The sequence below is a fragment of the Eschrichtius robustus genome, chromosome 8, assembly GCF_028021215.1.
Source record: "Eschrichtius robustus isolate mEscRob2 chromosome 8, mEscRob2.pri, whole genome shotgun sequence".
Taxonomy (NCBI): domain Eukaryota; kingdom Metazoa; phylum Chordata; class Mammalia; order Artiodactyla; family Eschrichtiidae; genus Eschrichtius; species Eschrichtius robustus.
In genome coordinates, this window is record NC_090831.1 from 73,818,272 (window position 1) to 73,839,242 (window position 20,971).

General features: G+C 34.7%; 1 protein-coding gene across 1 annotated transcript; it reads left to right on the forward strand.

The window, feature by feature from the left end:
* The first annotated feature begins 4,613 nt into the window (after window positions 1–4,613).
* Window positions 4,614–20,713, forward strand: LRRD1 (leucine rich repeats and death domain containing 1). The gene is made up of 5 exons (XM_068550327.1): window positions 4,614–6,560; window positions 10,052–10,250; window positions 17,502–17,663; window positions 19,758–19,875; window positions 20,527–20,713. Exons 1-5 carry the CDS (start codon window positions 4,614–4,616, stop codon window positions 20,711–20,713), a joined length of 2,613 nt encoding a protein of 870 aa, XP_068406428.1.
* The last annotated feature ends 258 nt before the right edge of the window (window positions 20,714–20,971 follow it).

The following is a 20,971-nucleotide window of genomic DNA, read 5'->3' on the forward strand; positions in this document are numbered from 1 at the left end:
ACTGACAGCACTACATTAATAGTAGAAAACTTTAACACCCCACTGACATTAATGGACAGATCATCCAGAAAAAAAAATCAATAAGGCAACAGAGGTCCTAAATGACACAATAGACCAGTTGGACTTAATTGCTATCTACAGGACACTACATACAAAACAAACAAACAAACAACAGAATACCATTCTTTTCTTTTTTCTTTTTTTATATTTATTTATTTATTTTTTGCCTGCATCGGGTCTTAGTTGCCAGAAAACCATTCTTTTCAAGTGCACATGGAACCTTCTCTAGAATGGACCACCTGCTAGGTCACAAAACAAGCCTCAACAAATTTAAGAGTATAGAAATTATTTCAAGCATCTTTTCTGACCACAACCATATGAAACTAGAAATCAACCACAGAAAGAAAAACAAGAAAAGAAGGAACACGTGGAAACTAAACAACATGCTGCTAAAAAAAAACGAGTCAACGATGAAATCAAAGAATAAATTGGAAAATACCTCAAGACAAACGAAAATGAAAATACAACCTTACAAAATCTCTGAGATGCAGCAAAAGCAGTTCTAAGAGGGGAGTTCATAGTGATACAAACCTTCCTCAAGAAATAAGAAAAATCTCAAATAAACACTTAACCTATCACCTAAAAGAATTAGAAAAAGAAGAAAAAACAAAACCCAAATTCAGAAGGAGAAAGGGAATAATAAAGATCACAGAGGAAATAAATACAATAGAGATTAAAAGAAACAACAGAAAAGATCAACAAAACAAAGACCTGTTTTTTTGAAAAGATAAACAAAATTGACAAACCTCAAGCCAGGCTTACCAAGAAGAAAAGAGAGAGGACCCAAATTAACAAAATAAGAAATGAAAGAGAAGAAATAACAACTGAAACTACAGAAATACAAAAAAAAAATCATAATACTATGAACAGTTATATGCTAGGACAACCTAGAAGAAATGGACAAGTTTCTAGAAACATACAGCTTGCCAAAACTGGGTCAAGAAGAAACAGATAATTTGAACAGAGCAATCACTAGAAGTGAAACAGAATCTTTAATGAAATTCCCTGCAAACAAAAGTCCAGGACTGGACAGCTTCACTGGGGAATTCTACCACACATACAAAGAACTTATACCGATCCTTCTCAAACTATTCCAAAAAATTGAAGAGGAGGGAACATTCCCAAATTCATTCCATGAAGTCACTATCACCCCTATAACAAAACTAGACAAAGACACTACAAAAAGCGAAAATTACAGGTCAATATATTTGATGAGTATAGATGCAAAAATCATCAACAAAATATTGGCAAACTGAATCCAACAATACATAAAAAGGATCATACACCATGATCAAGTTGGATTCATACCAGGGTCGCAAGGATGGTTCAACATATGTAAATCAATCAATGTGCTACACCACATCAACAAAAGAAAAAACAAAAACCACACGATCATCTCAATAGATGCAGAAAAAGCATTTGACAAAATTCAATATCCATTCATGATTAAAAACTCTTACCAAAGTGGGTATAGAGGGGACATATCTCAACATAATAAAAACAATATATGACAAACCTACAGTCAACATTATATTCAGCAATGAAAAGCTGAAAGCCTTCACACTAAATTCAGAAACTAGATAAGGACCCCCAATATCACCACTTCTATTTAACATAGTATTGGAAGAACTAGCCCCAGGAATTAGGTACGAAAAAGAAATAAAAGGTATATGAACTGGAAAGGAAGAGGTAAAACTGTCACTATTTGCAGATGACATGATACTCTATATAGAGAACCCTAAAATCTCCAAACAAAAACTATTAGAACTAATCCATGAATTCAGCAAGGGAGCAGGATACAAGAGTAAAATACATAAATCCGTTGCATTTCTTTACACTAACAATGAAATACCAGAAAGAGAAAGTAAAAAAAAATCCTGTTTAAAATCGATTAAAAAAATTACCTAGGAATAAACTTAACCAAGGAGGTTAAAGACCTATACACTGAAAACTATAAGACATTGATAAAAGAAATTGAAGATAAGTCAAAGAAATGGAAGGATATCCCATGCTGCTGGATTGGAAAAATTAATATTGTTAATATGGCCATAATACCCAAAGCAATCTAGATTCAATGTGATCCCTATCAAAATACGCATGACATTTTTCAAAGAACTAGAACAAATAATCCAAAATTTTATATGCAACCACAAAAGACCTAGAATTGCCAGAGCAATCCTGAGAAAAAAGAACAAAGCTGGAGGCATAACCCTTCCAGACTTCAGACTATACTACAAAGATACAGTAATCAAAACAGCATGGTAGTGGCACAAAAACAGACATATGGATCAATGGAACAGAATTGAGAGCCCAAAAAGAAACCCACACACCTATAGTCCATTAATCTACTACAAAGGAGATAAGAATATACCAAGGAGAAAAGGCTCTTTAACAAGTGGTGTTGGGAAAGCTGGACAGCTACATGTAAATCAATGAAATTAGAACACTCCCTCATACCATATACAAAAATAAACTCAAAATGGTTTAAAGACCTAAATATAAGACATGACACCCTAAAACTCCCAGAAGAGAACATAGGCAAGACATCCTGACATAAATTGTAGCAATATTTTCTTAGATCAATCTCCCAAGGCAAAAGAAATAAAAGCAAAAATAAACAAATGGGACCTAATCAAACTAAAAAGCTTTTGCAAAGCATAGGAAACCATCAGCAAAATGAAAAGACAACCTACAGGATGGGAGAAAATATTTGAGAATGATGTAATGGACAAGGGGTTAATATCCAAAATATACAGTTCATATAACTCAACATTGAAAAAATAAATAAAAACAAACAACCCAATCAAAAATTCAGCAGAAGACCTAAATAGACATTTATCCATAGAAGACATACAGGTGCATGGAAAGATGCTCTAATTATTAGAGAAATGCAAGTCAAAACCATGATGAGGTAGCACCTCATACCAGTCAGAATGGCTATCATCAAAAAGTCTACAAATAATAAATGCTGGAGAGGATATGGAGAAAAGGGAACCTCTCTACATTGTTGGTGGGAATGTAAATTGGTGCAGCCACTTTGGAAAACAGTATAGAGGTGCCTTAAAAAACTGAAAATAGAGCTACCATATGATCCAGCAATTCCACTCCTGGGTATATACCTGGAAAAGACAAAAACTCTAATTCAAAAAGATACACACACCCCAGTGTTCACAGCAGCACTATTTACAATAGCCAAGATATGGAAACATCCCAAATGCCTATCAACAGATGATTGGCATAAGAAGATGTGATATATATACACAATGGAGTATCACTCAGCCATAAAAATGAATGAAATATTGCCATTTGCAGCAACATCATTGGACCTAGAAAATATTATGCTTAATGAAGCAAGTCAGATAAAGACAAATATTATATGATATCACTTATATGTGGAATCTGAAAAAATAATACAAATGAATATGTATACAAAACAGAAATAGACTCACAGACATCAAAAGCAAACTTATGGTTACCAAAGGGGAAAGGTGGGGAGAGGGATAAATTAGGAGTTTGGGATTAACAGATACAAAGTACTATACATAAAACAGATAAGCAACATGGATTTACTGTATCACACAGGGAACTATATTCAATATCTTGTAATAACCTATAATGGAAAATAATCTGAAAAATATAACTGAATCACTTTGCTGTAACCTGAAACTAACACAATATTGTAAATCAACTGTATTTCAATAAATAATAATAATAAAAAGAAGAAGGAGCAGTAAATATAGGGAATTGAGTAGACAAGTACTGGAGAACTGAAAAGGTAGAGGGGGAACTGCAGTAACATAGAGATAATAAATACAGGAAGTAGCTACCACCCCTAGGGATGACGGAACGAAGGGAAGAGGTTGGGTTATTAAAAACCACAAACTTGGAGGAGGGACTTACAGAGATGGGATCCAGACCTCTGAAGAAGGGTGCTGTCTAGCTGTGCAGGTTCCTCAAGAGTCAAACAAAAGACTTAAAGTCAGGCGTTAGTCCTTGAAAAGGTTGTTTTACTTCTACTTTTTATAGAAAGCATCCCCTTCTTTAAGGCATTTTACTTCCACCTATTGGAGAACTGTCATAACGCACTGAATTTGTTGGGACAAGATGCTTCAATACCATAAGTAAACCTACAATATCCACAGTGAGAATGGTACTCTCTGCATGTGGCACAGGGGGGCCACTGGCTATCCCCTGTCTTCCAAAAATTTGCTGAGTTATTTCATTCCCTTATGTATCCTTTCTCATTTTCTTTGATCTTTTTTATTCCTTTCTATAATTTTAATGTGGTATCAAGAGTATCATGATAAATGCATGCAATCAATAAACTATCTTTAGTCGGCAATTATATATAAGTTAATTAGTTATACATGATTTTAATAGTTAGTAAATTACTTATTATAGAATAAAGTTGTATTAAAATTCATTTGTAATTTTAACATATTTATTATATCTCTTCACATCATTTGTTTTGTAGGTTCAAAGGAAACAATTAAACATGAAAATTATAATTGAATTGCAATCTTGTATTGGTATAAAACATATCAGCAAATAAGATGTCTGAAAAGAAGGGTACTTCAGAAGAGCTAGAGGATCTCACTAGTCAATTTAGGAAAGAATCTAGATCACGGTTAGTGGAGGAATCTGGAGTTATTAAAGAAACATCAAACTCTCTAAAGGAAGCTTCTGATGGAACCACTTCCAACCAAATTTGTAAAGCGCGTCCTAGAAAAAATACATTAGGTATATGTGATGATACATCAACATCCTCCTCTGGAAGTAAATCTAAGAGAAATGAAGAACAAAGGAAAACTCTTCAATTTTCTGAAACAATCGCTGCATATGACAGCTTGCAGTCAAAAAGTGAAATTTCACAAAGTTCATCATTATCAGTTACTATGATGAGTGCTGAATATCAGGCTTTCGTTGACTCCCTAACTCATGAAACATTAGAAAAAATTAGTCCACAACTCTCTGAAGAAAATCAGAAAGGACTTGGCTTAGGATCAGATAACTTTACAGTTAACCTCAAAGCCAAGGGTTTACAGGAATTCCCTAAGGACATTTTAAAAATCAAATATGTAAAATATCTCTATTTAGATGAGAATGAAATCAAAAGTTTTAAAGGGGCAGACTCCAGTGATCTGCTAGGACTTGAAATTCTATCCATGCAAGAAAATGGGTTATCATCACTTCCATCTGAAATTCAGTTACTTCATAATTTAAAGCTATTAAATGTCAGTCACAACCAAATATCACATATCCCTAAAGAAATATCACAGCTTGGGACTATCAGGCAACTGTTTTTAAATAACAACTGCATTGAGGATTTTCCTTCTGGCTTGGAAAGTCTTGGAAACTTAGAAATTTTAAATTTGGCTAAAAATAAGTTAAGAAATATACCAGATACTCTGTCTAGTTTGAAAAACTTGAGAGCTCTCAATCTGGAATATAATCAGTTAACAGTATTTCCTAAAGCTCTGTGCTTCCTTCCAAAGTTAATTTTACTAAACCTTTCTGGAAACCTGATAAACAGTTTGCCAAAAGAAATCAAGGAACTTAAAAATTTAGAAATACTTTTACTTGATCACAATAAACTTACCTTTTTGGCCGTGGAAATTTTTCAGTTGCTCAAAATGAAAGAACTCCAATTGACAGACAATAAATTGGAAGTTATTTCACACAAAATTGAGAATTTTAGGGAACTTAGGATTCTAATACTTGATAAAAATTTATTGAAAGACATACCAGAGAAAATTTCCCACTGCGTAATGTTGGAATGCCTTAGTCTTAGTGATAATAAGTTAACAGAACTTCCTAAGAACATCCATAAGCTTAAAAATTTAAGAAAACTCCATATAAACAGAAATAATATAGTGAAAATACCTGAATATATTTCACATCTTAATAATATGTTCAGCCTCGAATTTTCAGGAAATTTAATCGCAGACTTTCCTATTGAAATAAAAAACTGCAGAAAAATAACTAAAGTTGAATTGAGCTATAATAGAATAATGTATTTTCCACTAGGTTTGTGTGCTTTAGATTCTCTTTATTATTTGGGTTTTAATGGAAATTATATTTCAGAAATACCTGTAGATATATCTTTCAGTAAACAACTGCTTCATTTAGAATTGAATGAAAACAAACTCCTAATATTTTCTGAGCACTTATGTTCTCTTATTAATCTTGAATACCTTGATCTTGGTAAAAACAAAATAAGGAAAATTCAACCATCTATTTCCAATATGGTATCGCTCCGTGTTCTTATTTTATGCTGTAATAAGTTGGAAACGTTCCCCATAGAAGTGTGTACTTTAGAAAATTTGCAAGTACTTGATTTTTCAGAAAACCAAATACAGACTATTCCTTCAGAGATCTGTAACTTAAAAGGAATCCAGAAATTAAACATCTCAAGCAATCAATTTATATATTTTCCTATTGAACTTTGCCAACTTCAATCACTGGAAGAGCTGAATATAAGCCAGATAAATGGGAGAAAGGTAAGAGACGGATATTTAGGACTTTGTGGGGGAAGGCATGACTGAAAGGGATCAGAATCTAAGCTGTAGTGTCCGTGTGTGTGTGTGTGTGTGTGTGTGTGTGTGTGTTTAATTTAGCTGGAATACTTTATTTTGTAAAGGATAGGTTTTTTTTTAAAACCTCAAATACGGCTTACAAATAAACTTTTCAACACAAGAGTTTTATAGGAAAATATTTCATTAAAATGAAATCCCAAGTAATTAAAGCTGACAATTTTACATACTTATTTTTATTTCAGTTTAACTGTGAAAGGAGTTTTAAAGTTATGGATGTAATATAAACACATTACTGAAAATTTGTGAAATTGAGAAAAAGAAGTAAAAAAATTCCACAAGCATACCATCATAATATAACTACTGGTCATATGTTGATACAACTTACTTTCACTCTTGCTTTTTCTTATGTATATGATTTTATCAGCAATTATGATTTTTATAAGCAATTTTTATAAGCAATTATAAAAATACTGTACACTCAGTTTTAAAGTCTTTTATTTTCACTTAACATGTAAGAATTTACCCATGACATAACATAATCGTCCCAATAATTGTTATAACCAATACGTGATTTATGTAACTAAACCTCTGTTGTTAAGCATTTAGTGATGCTGTAATTGTTCATCATCATAAATAATGCTGTGATGAATTTCTTCATAAATATAGCATTTTTCATATTTTACCATTTCCCTAGGGAATTCTCCCTAAAGAATTGCTAGATCAATGGGTATAAATGTTCTTACAGCATTTCATTTTACTCAATGCTGACTGAATTTTATGGAAATATTTTTTTAAAAAAGCATTACTGATTTATATATTAAGATCTCAGTAAACGAGTGAAAAGGACACAGCTATTATCTAGCAATCTTTAACTTGACCATCACAGTCAAATTAAAGTACCTTGATAGAGACTGGACTATTATGTAGAGCAAGATTTCCCAGAGTCTGTTCCTAAAACACTAGTCCCATGAGCTTTGAGAGGCACTGGGTTCCTCTCTTAGAGAATCACAATGGATTCAGTATATTAAAAGCTCTGAAGGGTCCTGCACTAAAGAAACCATTTTGTCTCTATTTAACCCACATTTCCCAAAGTTGAAAGTTAAAAAGTTGACCTTTTTAAACCTAATACCTGCTATATAATACATATTCCAGAGAGGCTACTCCAGAAAATACTTGCTGAAGTAGATGGAATGAATAATGATACATGTTGTGTTTTAAACGTTGCTCTTGTACTAAAAGACATGTTTTAGTTCTGCATTATAATCATCAACAAATTCCTTGGCTGATTCATAATCCTCTCACTTTCTCCTCCTGTATCTTACTGTGGAAGTCTGCAAGGTTGTGTCTTTAATTTTCTCTTTTCTATTAACTCCTTCCTAGACTTTGGCATGCACATGACTCTCAAATCTACATAACTGGAGCTAATCTCTCCCAGTGCTGTAGTCCCACAGATTCCCTGGAAATTCCCTGTTCTTCTATTCTTCTATTGTCTCAAAGTCAATATAACTTCAAAATCAAACTCATCTTTCTTTCTAATGCAACTCCTTTAAAAACGTCTCTATTTTTGTTTGTGATGCCACTTTCTTCAGACCTGCCAATCTAGAAATCATGGAACCATCACCAGTTATACCGAATCTTACACCAAAACGATTTCATTGTTCCTCTGAAAAAGCTCTTGGATCATCTCTCTCATTTTCCAATGTCAGTGTCTCATCATTCCATTGTCTCATCATTTACTTCATGCCTAGACTACTCCAGGAACCTCTTGCTGTTTTCTTTGATTCAGTTTCCTTCCTTTTCTTAGGACCTGTCAAAACTATCAGACTTCATTTCACAGGACCATTCTAAGGAATCCAGATTCCTTGGATGGGTGGGCCGTTGCCGAAGACACCATTCCATGTCATTAAAACATCATTTTGAAGGTCACCAGATGAGAAAAATGATTTATCAGAACTCCTTTCAAAAGGAATATTCTCTATCATTGGAAAGATTACTTTGATAACCCTCTTGGGGTGGAGGTAATATGCTCAAAAGATTAATTTATATAACAGCATATATTCACTAAACAGTCATCTGAAGAAGATGAGTCAGGTTAATCACAGGGCTTTTATTTTGCTGAGTGAAGGATGCCCAAGAGGAGTCTCCCTTCCATGGTAGCTCTATCATCACACAGTTCTCAGGCACTTCCTCTAATAAATGTTGAGCAAGTAATTCAAGAATATTTGTTTGAAGGAATGCCAAATTATAGAACTAGCTATCTGTCTTGATCTGACTCCTACCCCATAGGCCCGGGTTTCAAGCCTTGCCGGAGGCTGGTTCCATGTTCCCTCTCTAAATATATCTCCCTCTGCTTCCTATCACCTCTCTTTACTGCTCAGCTTCTCATGGCCATTTTTATGCATACTTGTCTTGCCTGAAGTGTCCTGTAACTTCTATACAATTCTATTCTTTCTTAAAAGGCTGTTTGAGTCCCACCTGCTACATGAAGTTTTCTTTTAGTTCTCTCATTTGTACTGATACACATTCCCTAAACTTCTCTCTCTACATATTATTGTAAACTTTATTTTAGCACTGAATTACTTATTAATGCTGATTTCTGATTGTTTCATATGTGTGTATTTTGTTCCTTGAACTAAATTTTAATCTCCTTGAAGTTAGGGATTGTCTATTATGCTTCTTTTATATATAGAAGAACACTGAGCACAATATCCAGTATTCACCTTGTTGTTTGATTATTTCTGAGGGGCCCATATATTCAAAACTCTTTTGTTCACTCATAGAACTTCCTTTGTTCCAAAAGCCACTTGTGATGGCCTTAGTTTTTCTGATGATGCATATTTTTTCTTTGTCTTAGCAGAGTATCTTAATTCCTGTTACTTTGCAATACTTTTCGTACTAGGAATTTTCATTTGAGGCTATATTGCCAAACTGTGTGTGTCCATTATAAAGAAATTTACTGAGCACTTACTCAAAATGCATCATGATTGGGAGCATGTATACAAAAAGTATAAAACAGGTATCATGTCATTTAAAAATCCAAGAAGAACACACAAGGGACTAATAAAAAGTAATGTTAATGAGAGTAGGAGTAAAGACATCAAATATGGAAGAGAATAGTTTAGAAAGACTTCAGGGCGGAGAAGAAATCAAAGCAGGGTAAGCTTTAGGGATGGAAGAAAGGGATAAGGTGGCAACGAACACTGAGTGTTGGGAGAGTGAGGAAAGTGGTTAGCAAGCCACAGGGTTGAATTGGTAGCACCGGTCAGACTGGAGAAATACCTGCATGCTACACAATTTGTTGTGGGTTTTATTAAGGAAGGGAATCACAAAGACTTTGTGACATAATGAAAATATATCCTTTTTAGGACAAAAAACTCTCCTTCCATTTTATTTTAGAAGAAGTTTTAGTCATAGAAATATTTATTAAAAATATAATTGTTTAATCTTTGTTACAGTTAACAAGACTTCCGGAAGAGCTGTCTAATATGACTCAACTTAAAGGACTTGATATCTCAAATAATGCAATCAGAGAGATGCCAAGAAATATAGGGGAACTGAGAGGTTTGGTTAGTTTAAATGCATACAACAATCAAATAAGATATCTGCCACCATCTTTTCTATCTTTAAATGCTCTCCAGCAACTAAACTTGAGTGGTGAGTGTCAAGCATAACCAATAAGCATAATAAATTAAGTTGAGTTTTGGTTTCAGGGGGCAAATTTTGCTGACAAGACAGAATGGCAAACAGTCAACATCATGTATTAAGTGCCCATAGGAAGGAAATGGCTAGTGCAGGTACAGAAAATGAGAGCAAAGCATAAGGTTCAGTTCCTTCCCTAAAAGAGGTTATAATCCAGCTGGGGAACCTGCACACATTTTCATTTCTTTTCTGTCTTCTCTGCCTATACCCAGTCATTCATTATTTCTTCCCTTTGTGAACCTGACCTCATCTCTCTCTCTTCACACACCTACCTACACAACCTTAGGTCAGCATTGTCTCTATTTTCCTTCTCTGCTGGCTCCCCGATCCCACTCCTACACCCTACAATACTCTAATACCTTACACTCTTTTACAAAGTAAATCAGTTCAATAACAACAACAAAAAAAGTAAATCACTCACTCTAAAAATATCAGAATTCCCAAAGCTAGACAAGTATTTTTCTTAATAATTTTTATTATGAAATATTTCAAACTTACAGAAAAATAATAAACACCTATGTACTTACTCTCAGGTATAAGGAATGCTAACATTTTGTGATATTTACTTGAGATATTTTTGATTAAGAAATAAAACAGAATTGAAACTTCTTTTGTACTTCTCCCCAAACTAGAAGTAACCACTGTACTGAAGTTGATGTATATCTTTTTTCTATCCGTGTTTTTATACATATATATATCCATAACAAAGTAACATTATTTTGAGTTTTAAATTTTATTATATCTTATCATACTATATGGTATGTAATTTACCATTCTGTAACTTGCTTTTTCATTTGTCATATTTCTAAAATTAATCCATGTTAATGTATACATAGACCTATTTCATTCATTTTAAATGTATGTATAACATGTATAATATTCAATTATATGGTTAAACAACAATTAATCCATTATCCTGTTGATAGACAATTAGGTTGTTTCCAATTTGTTTGCTACTACAAATATCCCTGTACATGTTCCTAGTATACATCTGCTTGAGTTTTTTGAAGTTCATATAGCTATAAGTAGAATCACTGGATCAGAGGTTATGTACATCTTCAACTTTACCAGATTTGAGGAAATTTATGCCCATAGTGGTTGTACCAGCTAATCTCATAAACAGCTGGGTTTCTAAAATTATATCTTTCAGTTGAAAGTAGCACTTATAACCAGAGCCCTGCTCCTTCTTAAATTTAGAGGATTTCTAGATTACAAACAAACTCATCTTTTGGGTGCACTAGTACCAGTAGTACAGTAAAACCTACAGTAAATGTATCAATACTTAGATATAATGCAACTGGCATTTGTTTCCTGAATCCCCAGAACTCCTAGTAAGCTGGCTATGTAGGTATACATCCATTTGCAATAACTTGCAATAAGTTACAATAACTCAGCCCTGCAATTTAAGTTTTTGGTCCCACTTTTGTATTTTGGCAAAGTTTCACTGTTTTTTAGGGAGGTTATCTATTTTGTCCAAGTGTAGGACATGCTTCACTCAGCTACTATTTGTGCATGAAAAAAACAAAGGCTGACCAGAGTCTTCTGGCCCACTGGAGAACACAACTACCAATAGAAAGCATAGTTCTCTTGAGGCTCTCTAGTACAAGAATCAAGACAAAATAGGAAGATCATAGACTTTTCTGCAAGCTTAGCCAGTTCTCTGTTAGTCCCTATCAGAATTAGAAAAGTGTATCAGTCAGGATCCAGTCAGGAGACAGAAACCACACCTTAGTTAATTACTAAGTAAAATCTTATTAACTGTTTAACTAAAAGGGTAAAGAGAGAATCCTAAGGTTATCACAAAAGTAGCAATGGCAGGAAGCAATAACCATCTTATGGCTGAGGGAATAAAGTGAAGAAGTTGGAATTACTAAAACTTAGAAGTTTGGAGGAGGGGTCACACAGTGGTGAAACTCGGAAGTCTGAGGATGAAGTACTGCTTGCCTGGTGCTTGTTCCTCTGAGCTTGGGGGTGGTGAGTGTGTGTTTGTGTGTGTGGGGGGCAGTGTGTGTGTGAGAGAGAGAAAGGAGCTAGTTCTGCAGGTGTTGGGAAAACTGCAAACTGCATTCAGCTGTTATGGGCAGGAACTGCTGCTGGTGGGGTAAAAGAGTATTGCTGGTGTGACACCCAAGGAAAAACAATCAAGGAGCCCACAGAGATGGGTTTGGATCTAAGAGATAATCGCTACACAACTGGCACGCCCATTGTCTCCAGCTTTGCTTGCCAGATTTGAAGTTAGAATCCGTTTCCTCCATTCATGAAACGAAGCTAACAGGAATACCCACGTCATAGATTTGGTTTGTGGACTGAATGAGACTTTGAAAGCTGGTGGCATCTTCATTATTCATACAAAAGACATTTATATACAGTCTTGAGAATTAGTCCCCTCTGTCACTAATGCTAGTGGATTTAGAAAGATAGATAACCACTTTGAACCTGAGTTTTTCCATCAGCAAGATAGGAAAGCTATAACTTCTGCTCGTTCATAGAATCATGGAAATATAAGATAAAACTTATGAAAATATTTTGATAAATGTGAGACATTATACCAGTGAAAGGGATTTATAGATTAATTCCTTGCTTTCCTCAAAGCACAGACTTTGAAGTAGGAGATTATTTAGAATTCTAACTCCATCATTCACATCAGCTAGATTATCCAATTTGCTGGTATAATAATGTTCCCAGTACTCTATAATCTTTTACTTCTGTAGAATCAGTAGTAATGTTCCCATTTTCATTTCTGATTTTAGCAATTTGAGTCTTGCTTCTTTTTTCTTAGTCCATTGAGCTAAAGGTTTGTCAATTTTGTTGATCTTTTCAAAGAACCAACTTTTGGTTTTGTTGATTCTATTGTTTTTCTATTCTCTATTTCATTTATATCTGCTCTAATCTTTATTGTTTCCGCCTTCTGATAGTTTTGGATTAATTTGCTTATCTTTTTCTAGTTCATTTAGGTGTAAAGTTATTAATGTGAGATATTTCTTCTTTTTCAGCTATAAATTTCATCCTAAGCACTGCTTCTGTTGCATCCATAATGTTTGTTTATTGTGTTTTCATTTTCATTCATCTCTTTGTATTTTATAATTTCCTTTTTGAATCCATCTTTGACACATTGGTTGCTTAAAGGTATGCTGTTTAAATTTGTAAATTTTCCAGTTTTCCTTCTATTATTTTTCATAGTTTCATTCCATTGTGGTCAAAGAAGATATACTGTATGACTTTTTTCAGTCAATTTTAATTTATTGAGACTTGTCTTGTGGCTTATTATATGGTCTATCATGGAGAATGTTCTATGTGCACTTGAGAAAAATGTGTATTCTGCTGTTGGCGTCTTCTATGTATGTCTGTTAGGTTTAGTTGTTTTATAGTGTTGTTCAAGTCTCCTATTTCCTTACTGACCTTTTGTCTAAATGTTCTATCCATTATTGAAAGTGAGGTATTATAGCCTCCATCTATTATTGTAGAACCACTTGTTGCTCCCTTCAATTCTGTCAATATTTGTCTAATATGTTTTGGGGCTTTGCTGTTAGGTATGTATATACTTATAACTGTTATATCTTCTTAATGTAATGATCCTTTTAACAATATATACTGTCCTTTGTCCTTTATAACAGCTTTCGACTTAAAGTCTATGTTATCTGATATTAGTAAAACCACCCCAACTCTTTGGTTAGTATTTGCATGGATATCTTCTTCTGTCCTTCAATACCTAGAGCCATAAAAGAAAATACTACTTTCCCAGTCTTTGCAGCTTAGCTCTATGCTGGGGCACTTCAATGCTAAGTCAGGCCACCTATGACTCTGCCTTAGCCTTCTTCTCCTGATTGTGTGAAGCCCAAAAATCCACCACAGGTGCAAACCTAGGATTCTCTCAGTTCTCTTCTGTGCATGTGTTCAGTCCTGGATATGCTTACTGTACTCCATTTCCCCAGGATACACCATGGCCCTTCTGAGCCCTTATTCCCCCAAGAAACTTCCTCTTCAGCCTCCTCCTTCCTGGGCTTTTGGATCTGTTTGCTGCTTTCCCTGTCTGCTGTTCCTTGCCCCAGGTAGGCTCAGACATGTGTGTCTTTACATGTGACAACCACTTGCCACTCAGGAAGGCAGCTCCATCCTGAGTCGGGGGAGCAAAACAAAAGTCAGTCTCTGTGTCAGTCCCTCGGGGAATCAGCAGACAGGTCAAAATGCAAAACCTCAGTATTAAAAGAACAAGGTCCATGTTGGCTTTCTGGCACCAGCAAGCTGCACCAGGAATGCAGGCTGCCCTCTCCACGGCTGTTGCTGCCATTCTGGGAAATGGTGGGTGGTATGGAGACGAGTGAAAAAGCCACAGTGCTCTTTTACCAAAATTCTGCTGCCTTTTTCTTCATTGAGCAGTATCCTAGTAACTGTAAAATTCTGGATTAAATTCCAGAATTCTGAAAAAGCTGATTCTATCAGCCCTTTCCAGCTTTTGATTGCTTCAAGTGGAGGGGCTGATTTTTTGAGAGGCCTACTCTGAATTTTCTGTGACATTCATTCTAGGTGTGTTTTTCATGTTTATTTATACTGCTTGGATTTTGCTGTTTCTGGTCTGTATATTCATGTATTTTACTACATTGGGGGACTTTTTTTAACCGTTATTCCTTCAAAATTTTTTTCTGCTTCATTTTCTCTCTCTACTCCAATTACCTTTACATATTGTCCTACAAATCCCTAAAGTGCTCTCTCTCTCTCCGTGTGTGTGTGTGTGTGTGTGTGTGTGTGTGTGTGTGTGTACACAGAGCTTTCAGCATCTCATATTGATCTGCCTTCAAGTTTACTGACTTGTCTATCATTTCTATTCTGTTAAATCTCTCCAATTAATTTCTAATTTCAGATACTGAATTTTTCAGTTCTAGCATTTCCGTTTTTCCTTTTTTATAGTTTATATTTCTCCTCCAAGATTTCCTATTTTTTTCATTCATTATAAGAATATCTTTCTTTCCATTCTTGAACATCATTGTATTAGCTGCTTTAAAATTCTTATATGTTAACTACAGCAATTGAGTTGTTTTTTTCTCTTGGGAGTGAGCCACATTTTCTTTTTTCTCTGTTTTGAATCCTGAACCCTATAATCAATTCTATTTCTCTCCAATGTTGATATTTGTTTTTGTTGCTATTGTTGCTTCATCAGGCATTTAAGTTGCTGGACTAAAAATACAAACTCCTTCCCTGCAAATGGCAGCTCCTTAGATCTTAGTTCAGTACTTTTAGCCATTAGCTGTTATATCAGTTTTCTATTGGTATGTGACAAGTTTCCACAAAATTTCACTTCTTAAGTTAATAAAATATTTATTTCACACAGTTTCTGAGGGTCAGGAACCCAGGAGGTGTTTAGCTGACTTGTTCTATCTCAGAGTCTTGTATGAGATTGCAGCCAACTTGTTGGCTGGTGCTGCAGCCAGGCTTGATTAGGGCTGGTGGATTTGCTTCAAAGCTTATTTATGTGGCTACTGGCAGCAGGATTTAGTCCCTTTCCATATAAGCCTCTTTATGACATGGCAACTGGTTTTCCCCAGAGCTAGTGATATCAGGGAGTGAGAGAGAATATACTTAAGTCAGAAGCAGCACACACTCCAAGAAGCAATGAGCAACTCTAGTACCCAGATCTTGGTTTCTAAATACCTTTCTTCACTAAAAGGAACCAGGTTCCTTTAATTTTGGCTAAAATAATATAACCATAAATATATAAATAACACAAAGGCAAACTTTAGGCCAGTTCCTCTTGAAATGATTACAAATTCTTACTTTGTCAGTTATCACAGTTTTACTTTTTATGTCAGGTTTATGTTAGATTAAGGTGGGGTTTTTTTTTTTTTAAAGATCAAAAAAATTTTTTTTAAGTTTTTTTTTTTTATGTGGACCATTTTAAAAGTCTTTATTGAATTTGTTACAATATTGTTTCTGTTTTATGTTTTGGTTTTTTGGCCACGAGTCATGTGGGATCTTAGCTCCCTGATCAGGGATCAAACCTGCACCCCCTGCATTGGAAGGTGAAGTCTTAACCACTGGACTGCCAGGGAAGTCCCACAGATTAAAGTGGTTTTGAAAAAATTATGTTTAGGGAAGTTGGAGCTTAATCTTCACTCTTTGAGGGTGGACCAGACTTCGTAACTCAGTTCTAAAGAATAGAGTATGGAAAGGAGAAAATCAAAACATCACATTGGAGAAACCTGGCAGACACTATTTTAGCCAAGGGATAACGTTTAACATGCTAGTGATGTCTTGTGGATGTCAGGTATCCCTGGTGTGATGAGAGCACTTCATCTCTGTGGTATTCTTTCCAAAAACCCATAACCCCAGTCTATTCATGAAAAAATATATCAGATAAACTCATATTAAGGAATATTCTACAAAATACCTAACTTGTACTACTCCAAACCATCAAGATCATGAAAAACAAGGACAGGCTGAGGAACTGTCACAGACCAGAAGACATAACTGTATGCAGTGTGCTATCCTGGAATGGATACTGGAACAGAAAAAGGACATTGATGGAAAATATAATGAAATTCAAAAATGTCCAAAGCTTATTTAATAGTAATGTGCCAATGTTAAAGTTTCTTCGATTTAAAAATGTAATACAATGGTACAGATGAACCGGTTTTCAGGGCAGAAGTTGAGACACAGATGTAGAGAACAAACGTATGGACACCAAGTGGGGGAAACTGCGGTGGGGTGGGGATGGTGGTGTGCTGAATTGGGCGATTGGCACTGACATGTATACAGTGATGTGTCTAAAATTGATGACTGAATAAAAAAAAATGTAATACAATAATGTGAGATGATAACATCAGGGAAAACTAAAACTAGATGAAGAGTATACAGGAACTCTATACAATTTCTGCAACTTTTCTGTAAATCTGAAATTACTGCAAACAAAGTTTATTTAAAAATTACCATCTCACTTACTCTGTAAAGTCCTTTCCTGCATTATAAGAGGAAAGCCTCCTTCCCATTTTGTCATTCTCTATGAGAAAAACGAAACATTGCTCTGTTTCTATACTTTCTCCTTTTCATTCCTAGCAAGTGGACAACATAAGAACTTATGTTTTGCCAGCATTGTGAGGCTCCTCTGATACTTTGTCAGTGAGACACAGTAGATGCCCTTTACATAGTTGTTATTTGTCTCCATAGTTTTCTTTTACAGAAGGATATAATTCAATTATAATTTTTTTCTACTAGGAAATAATCTGACAGCTCTGCCTAGTAGTATCTACAACCTTTTTTCACTGAAGGAGATAAATTTTGATGATAACCCTTTGCTGAGACCTCCAATGGAAATATGTAAAGGAAAACAATTGTATACTATTGCACGCTATCTACAGAGGGCAGATGAGAGAGATGGTAGGTGATGAGTGATTGGCTAGCTTACGAGTCATTTTCTGGCATCTATAAATTAACAAATAGTTTGCTTTAATCAGAGGCTTTCAATCTGGCAGAGACTTTCAAATATTTATTGTCTACCCTTTCCTGAAGGCTAGGAGTTTATTTTGGTAATTTTGATTATTTAATCTGGGTCTACACAATTTGAACCATTGAAAACAGGTAAATTTAAGTCACAGGTGAGCTGCTTCCCACCTACTGGCCTCAATGTACTTCAAGAGATTTTTCATCATGGTTGTGGCCAAACTCAGAGAATCTACATACAGATTTTTTCATCAGCTCTCATCACCATATGTAGTTGTTCTAAAAGTTGTATTTTGCCTTGAAGGAAGTTCATAGATCCTTTACATTGATGCCAGTCAGTTCTTGGCTCATTATGATCACCTGTCTGTAATCCTTGGGCATTCTTCATTCCTTCTGTTCTTAAGAGCTCCTTTGGTTGTTCCTGATTACTTCAGAGAGCGGGTCCATTTTCTTTAAATGTCCTTTCACCGGACCAGACGGAGACTGGTTTCTCCAAGCCTTTGGGATGGAAGTTTCACTATCCAGTTCTTTCCCTGGGTTTGGGTTCCCAAGAACTAAGCTTTTTTCTGGGACTCTAACTTTGCCACTCATTGTCAATCCTCAGAGTAGATTCAGATTTTGGTCCTCCAATTTAATGCCGTATTTAAGTATTAAATCAATTCAATGATCCAGGTTTGGGGAAAGAGAATATATACAACTATCAGGACCCTGTCTATGTAATCAGGAGGCTTATATCATCATAATCTTATAATCTGTTGAGATGGTCACTAAAAATGTACAGTCCTCTGTAAGCCAAAATATGTATGGCTACCATTCAGAAGCTTTTGCAAGATGTGGGCCTCACGGATGGAAGGAACCTAAGCAATAAAAAGTCACTGTAGGTGTTTTCTCTAACTTGCTAGGCAAGTTGGTTCTGCTAATTATCATAAAAAAGGGGATATTTAATGGTAACTTTATTTTTATAAAACAAAGCTTTTAGGGGTTTCCAAGGATCTATAAAGTATTCCTGTTAGGTAACAGTACTTTAGAGAAGGGCTGTAAAGTTACATGATTGAACTTCCTTGTTAAAATTCTGTTACTCAAGTTCCTGAGGAAGGAAGATTCATGTGGTTCTAGCCTCTTTGGGGAAAGTTCAACGGGCAATGACAACAGATGAAAGTCAGCAAAAACAAGAGAATCCAAGCCATTTATCTCCTTTCTTTATTCCCCCGGGGCCTTCATACTGCAGGCTTGGCACCCAGAGAAATTGGAAAGGAAGTCATCATAGGAGATGTTAATTCTGCAATTAACAAAGAACATGGGGTCTCTTCCTTAAAATTTCACTTAGGAGATTGGATTTCCAATTATATCATTAGCATATAATCTAGCCTGAGGGATTAATGGTGTGGATAAAAATTTAAAAACAGAAAGCATAGAACATATTTGAGATGATTACAGAGGGACGGCAGATCACTGGTTCTTGAAAATTCTCAAATTACCTTGGTTAACAAAAAAATGGATCTAAAAAAAATGGATCTAGTTCAAATTACCTAGAAGCTTTTTTATAAACTAAAAATACTCTACTTATATCTAAGCCAACATTCATTAAATAAGTGATGTGAATATAAAATAAGCATATATATATACCATACTTATAGTAGATTTGAACTTGGTTTCTCAGGATGGTACCCAAAGAAGCATATTAAAAAGTCAGAATTGAAGGAAGGAGCTAAATTCATTTCAAATCCTGAAAGAATTAAAGGGTTTGATGATCACCTTGAAGTTGCTTATAATATCCTTTTTAATAGACATTTTATGTTAAATAGACATTTTACATTATTTATGTTTAGGGTTATTCAGATTTTAGAAGAAATGGAATAAATGGTTCAAATTTCAGTTTGTGTGTTAGAGCTGCACTTTAGTTTTCAATCTGATTTGATATGTACATCTTATAGCAGCACAGAAGTAAACAACCTAGCTATAATATTAACTCAGAATAGAGTATGTTTTTCAAAAGAGATGACCTAAATTTTCTTTTATGTTCAAATATAGAGAAAATCTTAGCGAAGATCTTCAAGATAATTGCCAACAATATTACTGAAACAAATTTTCAATTTTTGTGTCAAAAACTAAACCTGGCAATCACAGAAACTGATAAGTCTACAATGAGGTATGTATGAATGACAACATGTAGTATAAGCTTATTCTCATGTTCTGATTTATATCATATTGATATTACACGCTTTTGAAACATTCATATTAACATGAACTCTAATTTGCTGTAAAAGACTGATTTTAGTTTATTATATATTTGAGATCCATATGGGTATAGTAGTTTTAGAGCAAGTACTCTGAGGATAGACTGCTTGGCTTTAAATCCCAAATAGTTTTGTGATCCTGGATAAGTCCCCTAACTTAGCTGTGCCTCAGTTTCTTTACTGGTAAAATGGATAGACTTATCTAAGAGAGCGGTCATGAGATCAAGTTATAAAGCATGTAGCATTGTAGCAGTAATGTACTGGTTTATAGTAAATAGTCCACAATTATTTTGAGGTCTTGAGTAAATCTCTCTTAGGATCAAATGTTAATTGAATTGTTGATTTTCTTCAAGGAAACAAGGGATGGCATGGGACTAACATTCACTTACTATGTATGTGCCAAACTCTGCGCTAAACTTTTATATAGACTATCTTCACCAATTAATTTAATCCTCACTTCACTCTGGTAAACTAGCTTGAAAACCTAGATATATAATACTGATGTAGCTTAAAACAATGTTCTTAATTGATAACTATAATAATTATTATTTCAAAATTTTCAGCACTGTTTCATTAAGTGAGAGAGTCCACCGAACACTTGATAAGTGGAAAATGGAAACTAACAACTTGTCAGTAACCACTGCTGCTCTAAGAGACCAACTAACTCGGGCACTAACTATGATAGGAGCATATGAAATTATGGACAAAATAACAGCTTTAAAACTTTTTACATGTGCAATTAAATTCTGAACAGTGTATCCAGAATAAGAACTGAGAACTTATGATGCACTTATATAATTGAAACTGGATACAAGAGAATTGCATGTCATGTTTCTTTTCATGTATTCCTAAGAGATGATGACAATTTATGGCTACCACTCTAGTGTCATCATAATAAAATATTACAGACACCATTTTATGTATTTATTCTGTTGCCTCTCTACCCTTCCTTCAGAGATACAGATATAAAGAAGCTGTTCTTAAGCTAATATAAATCCTTAGGCACTC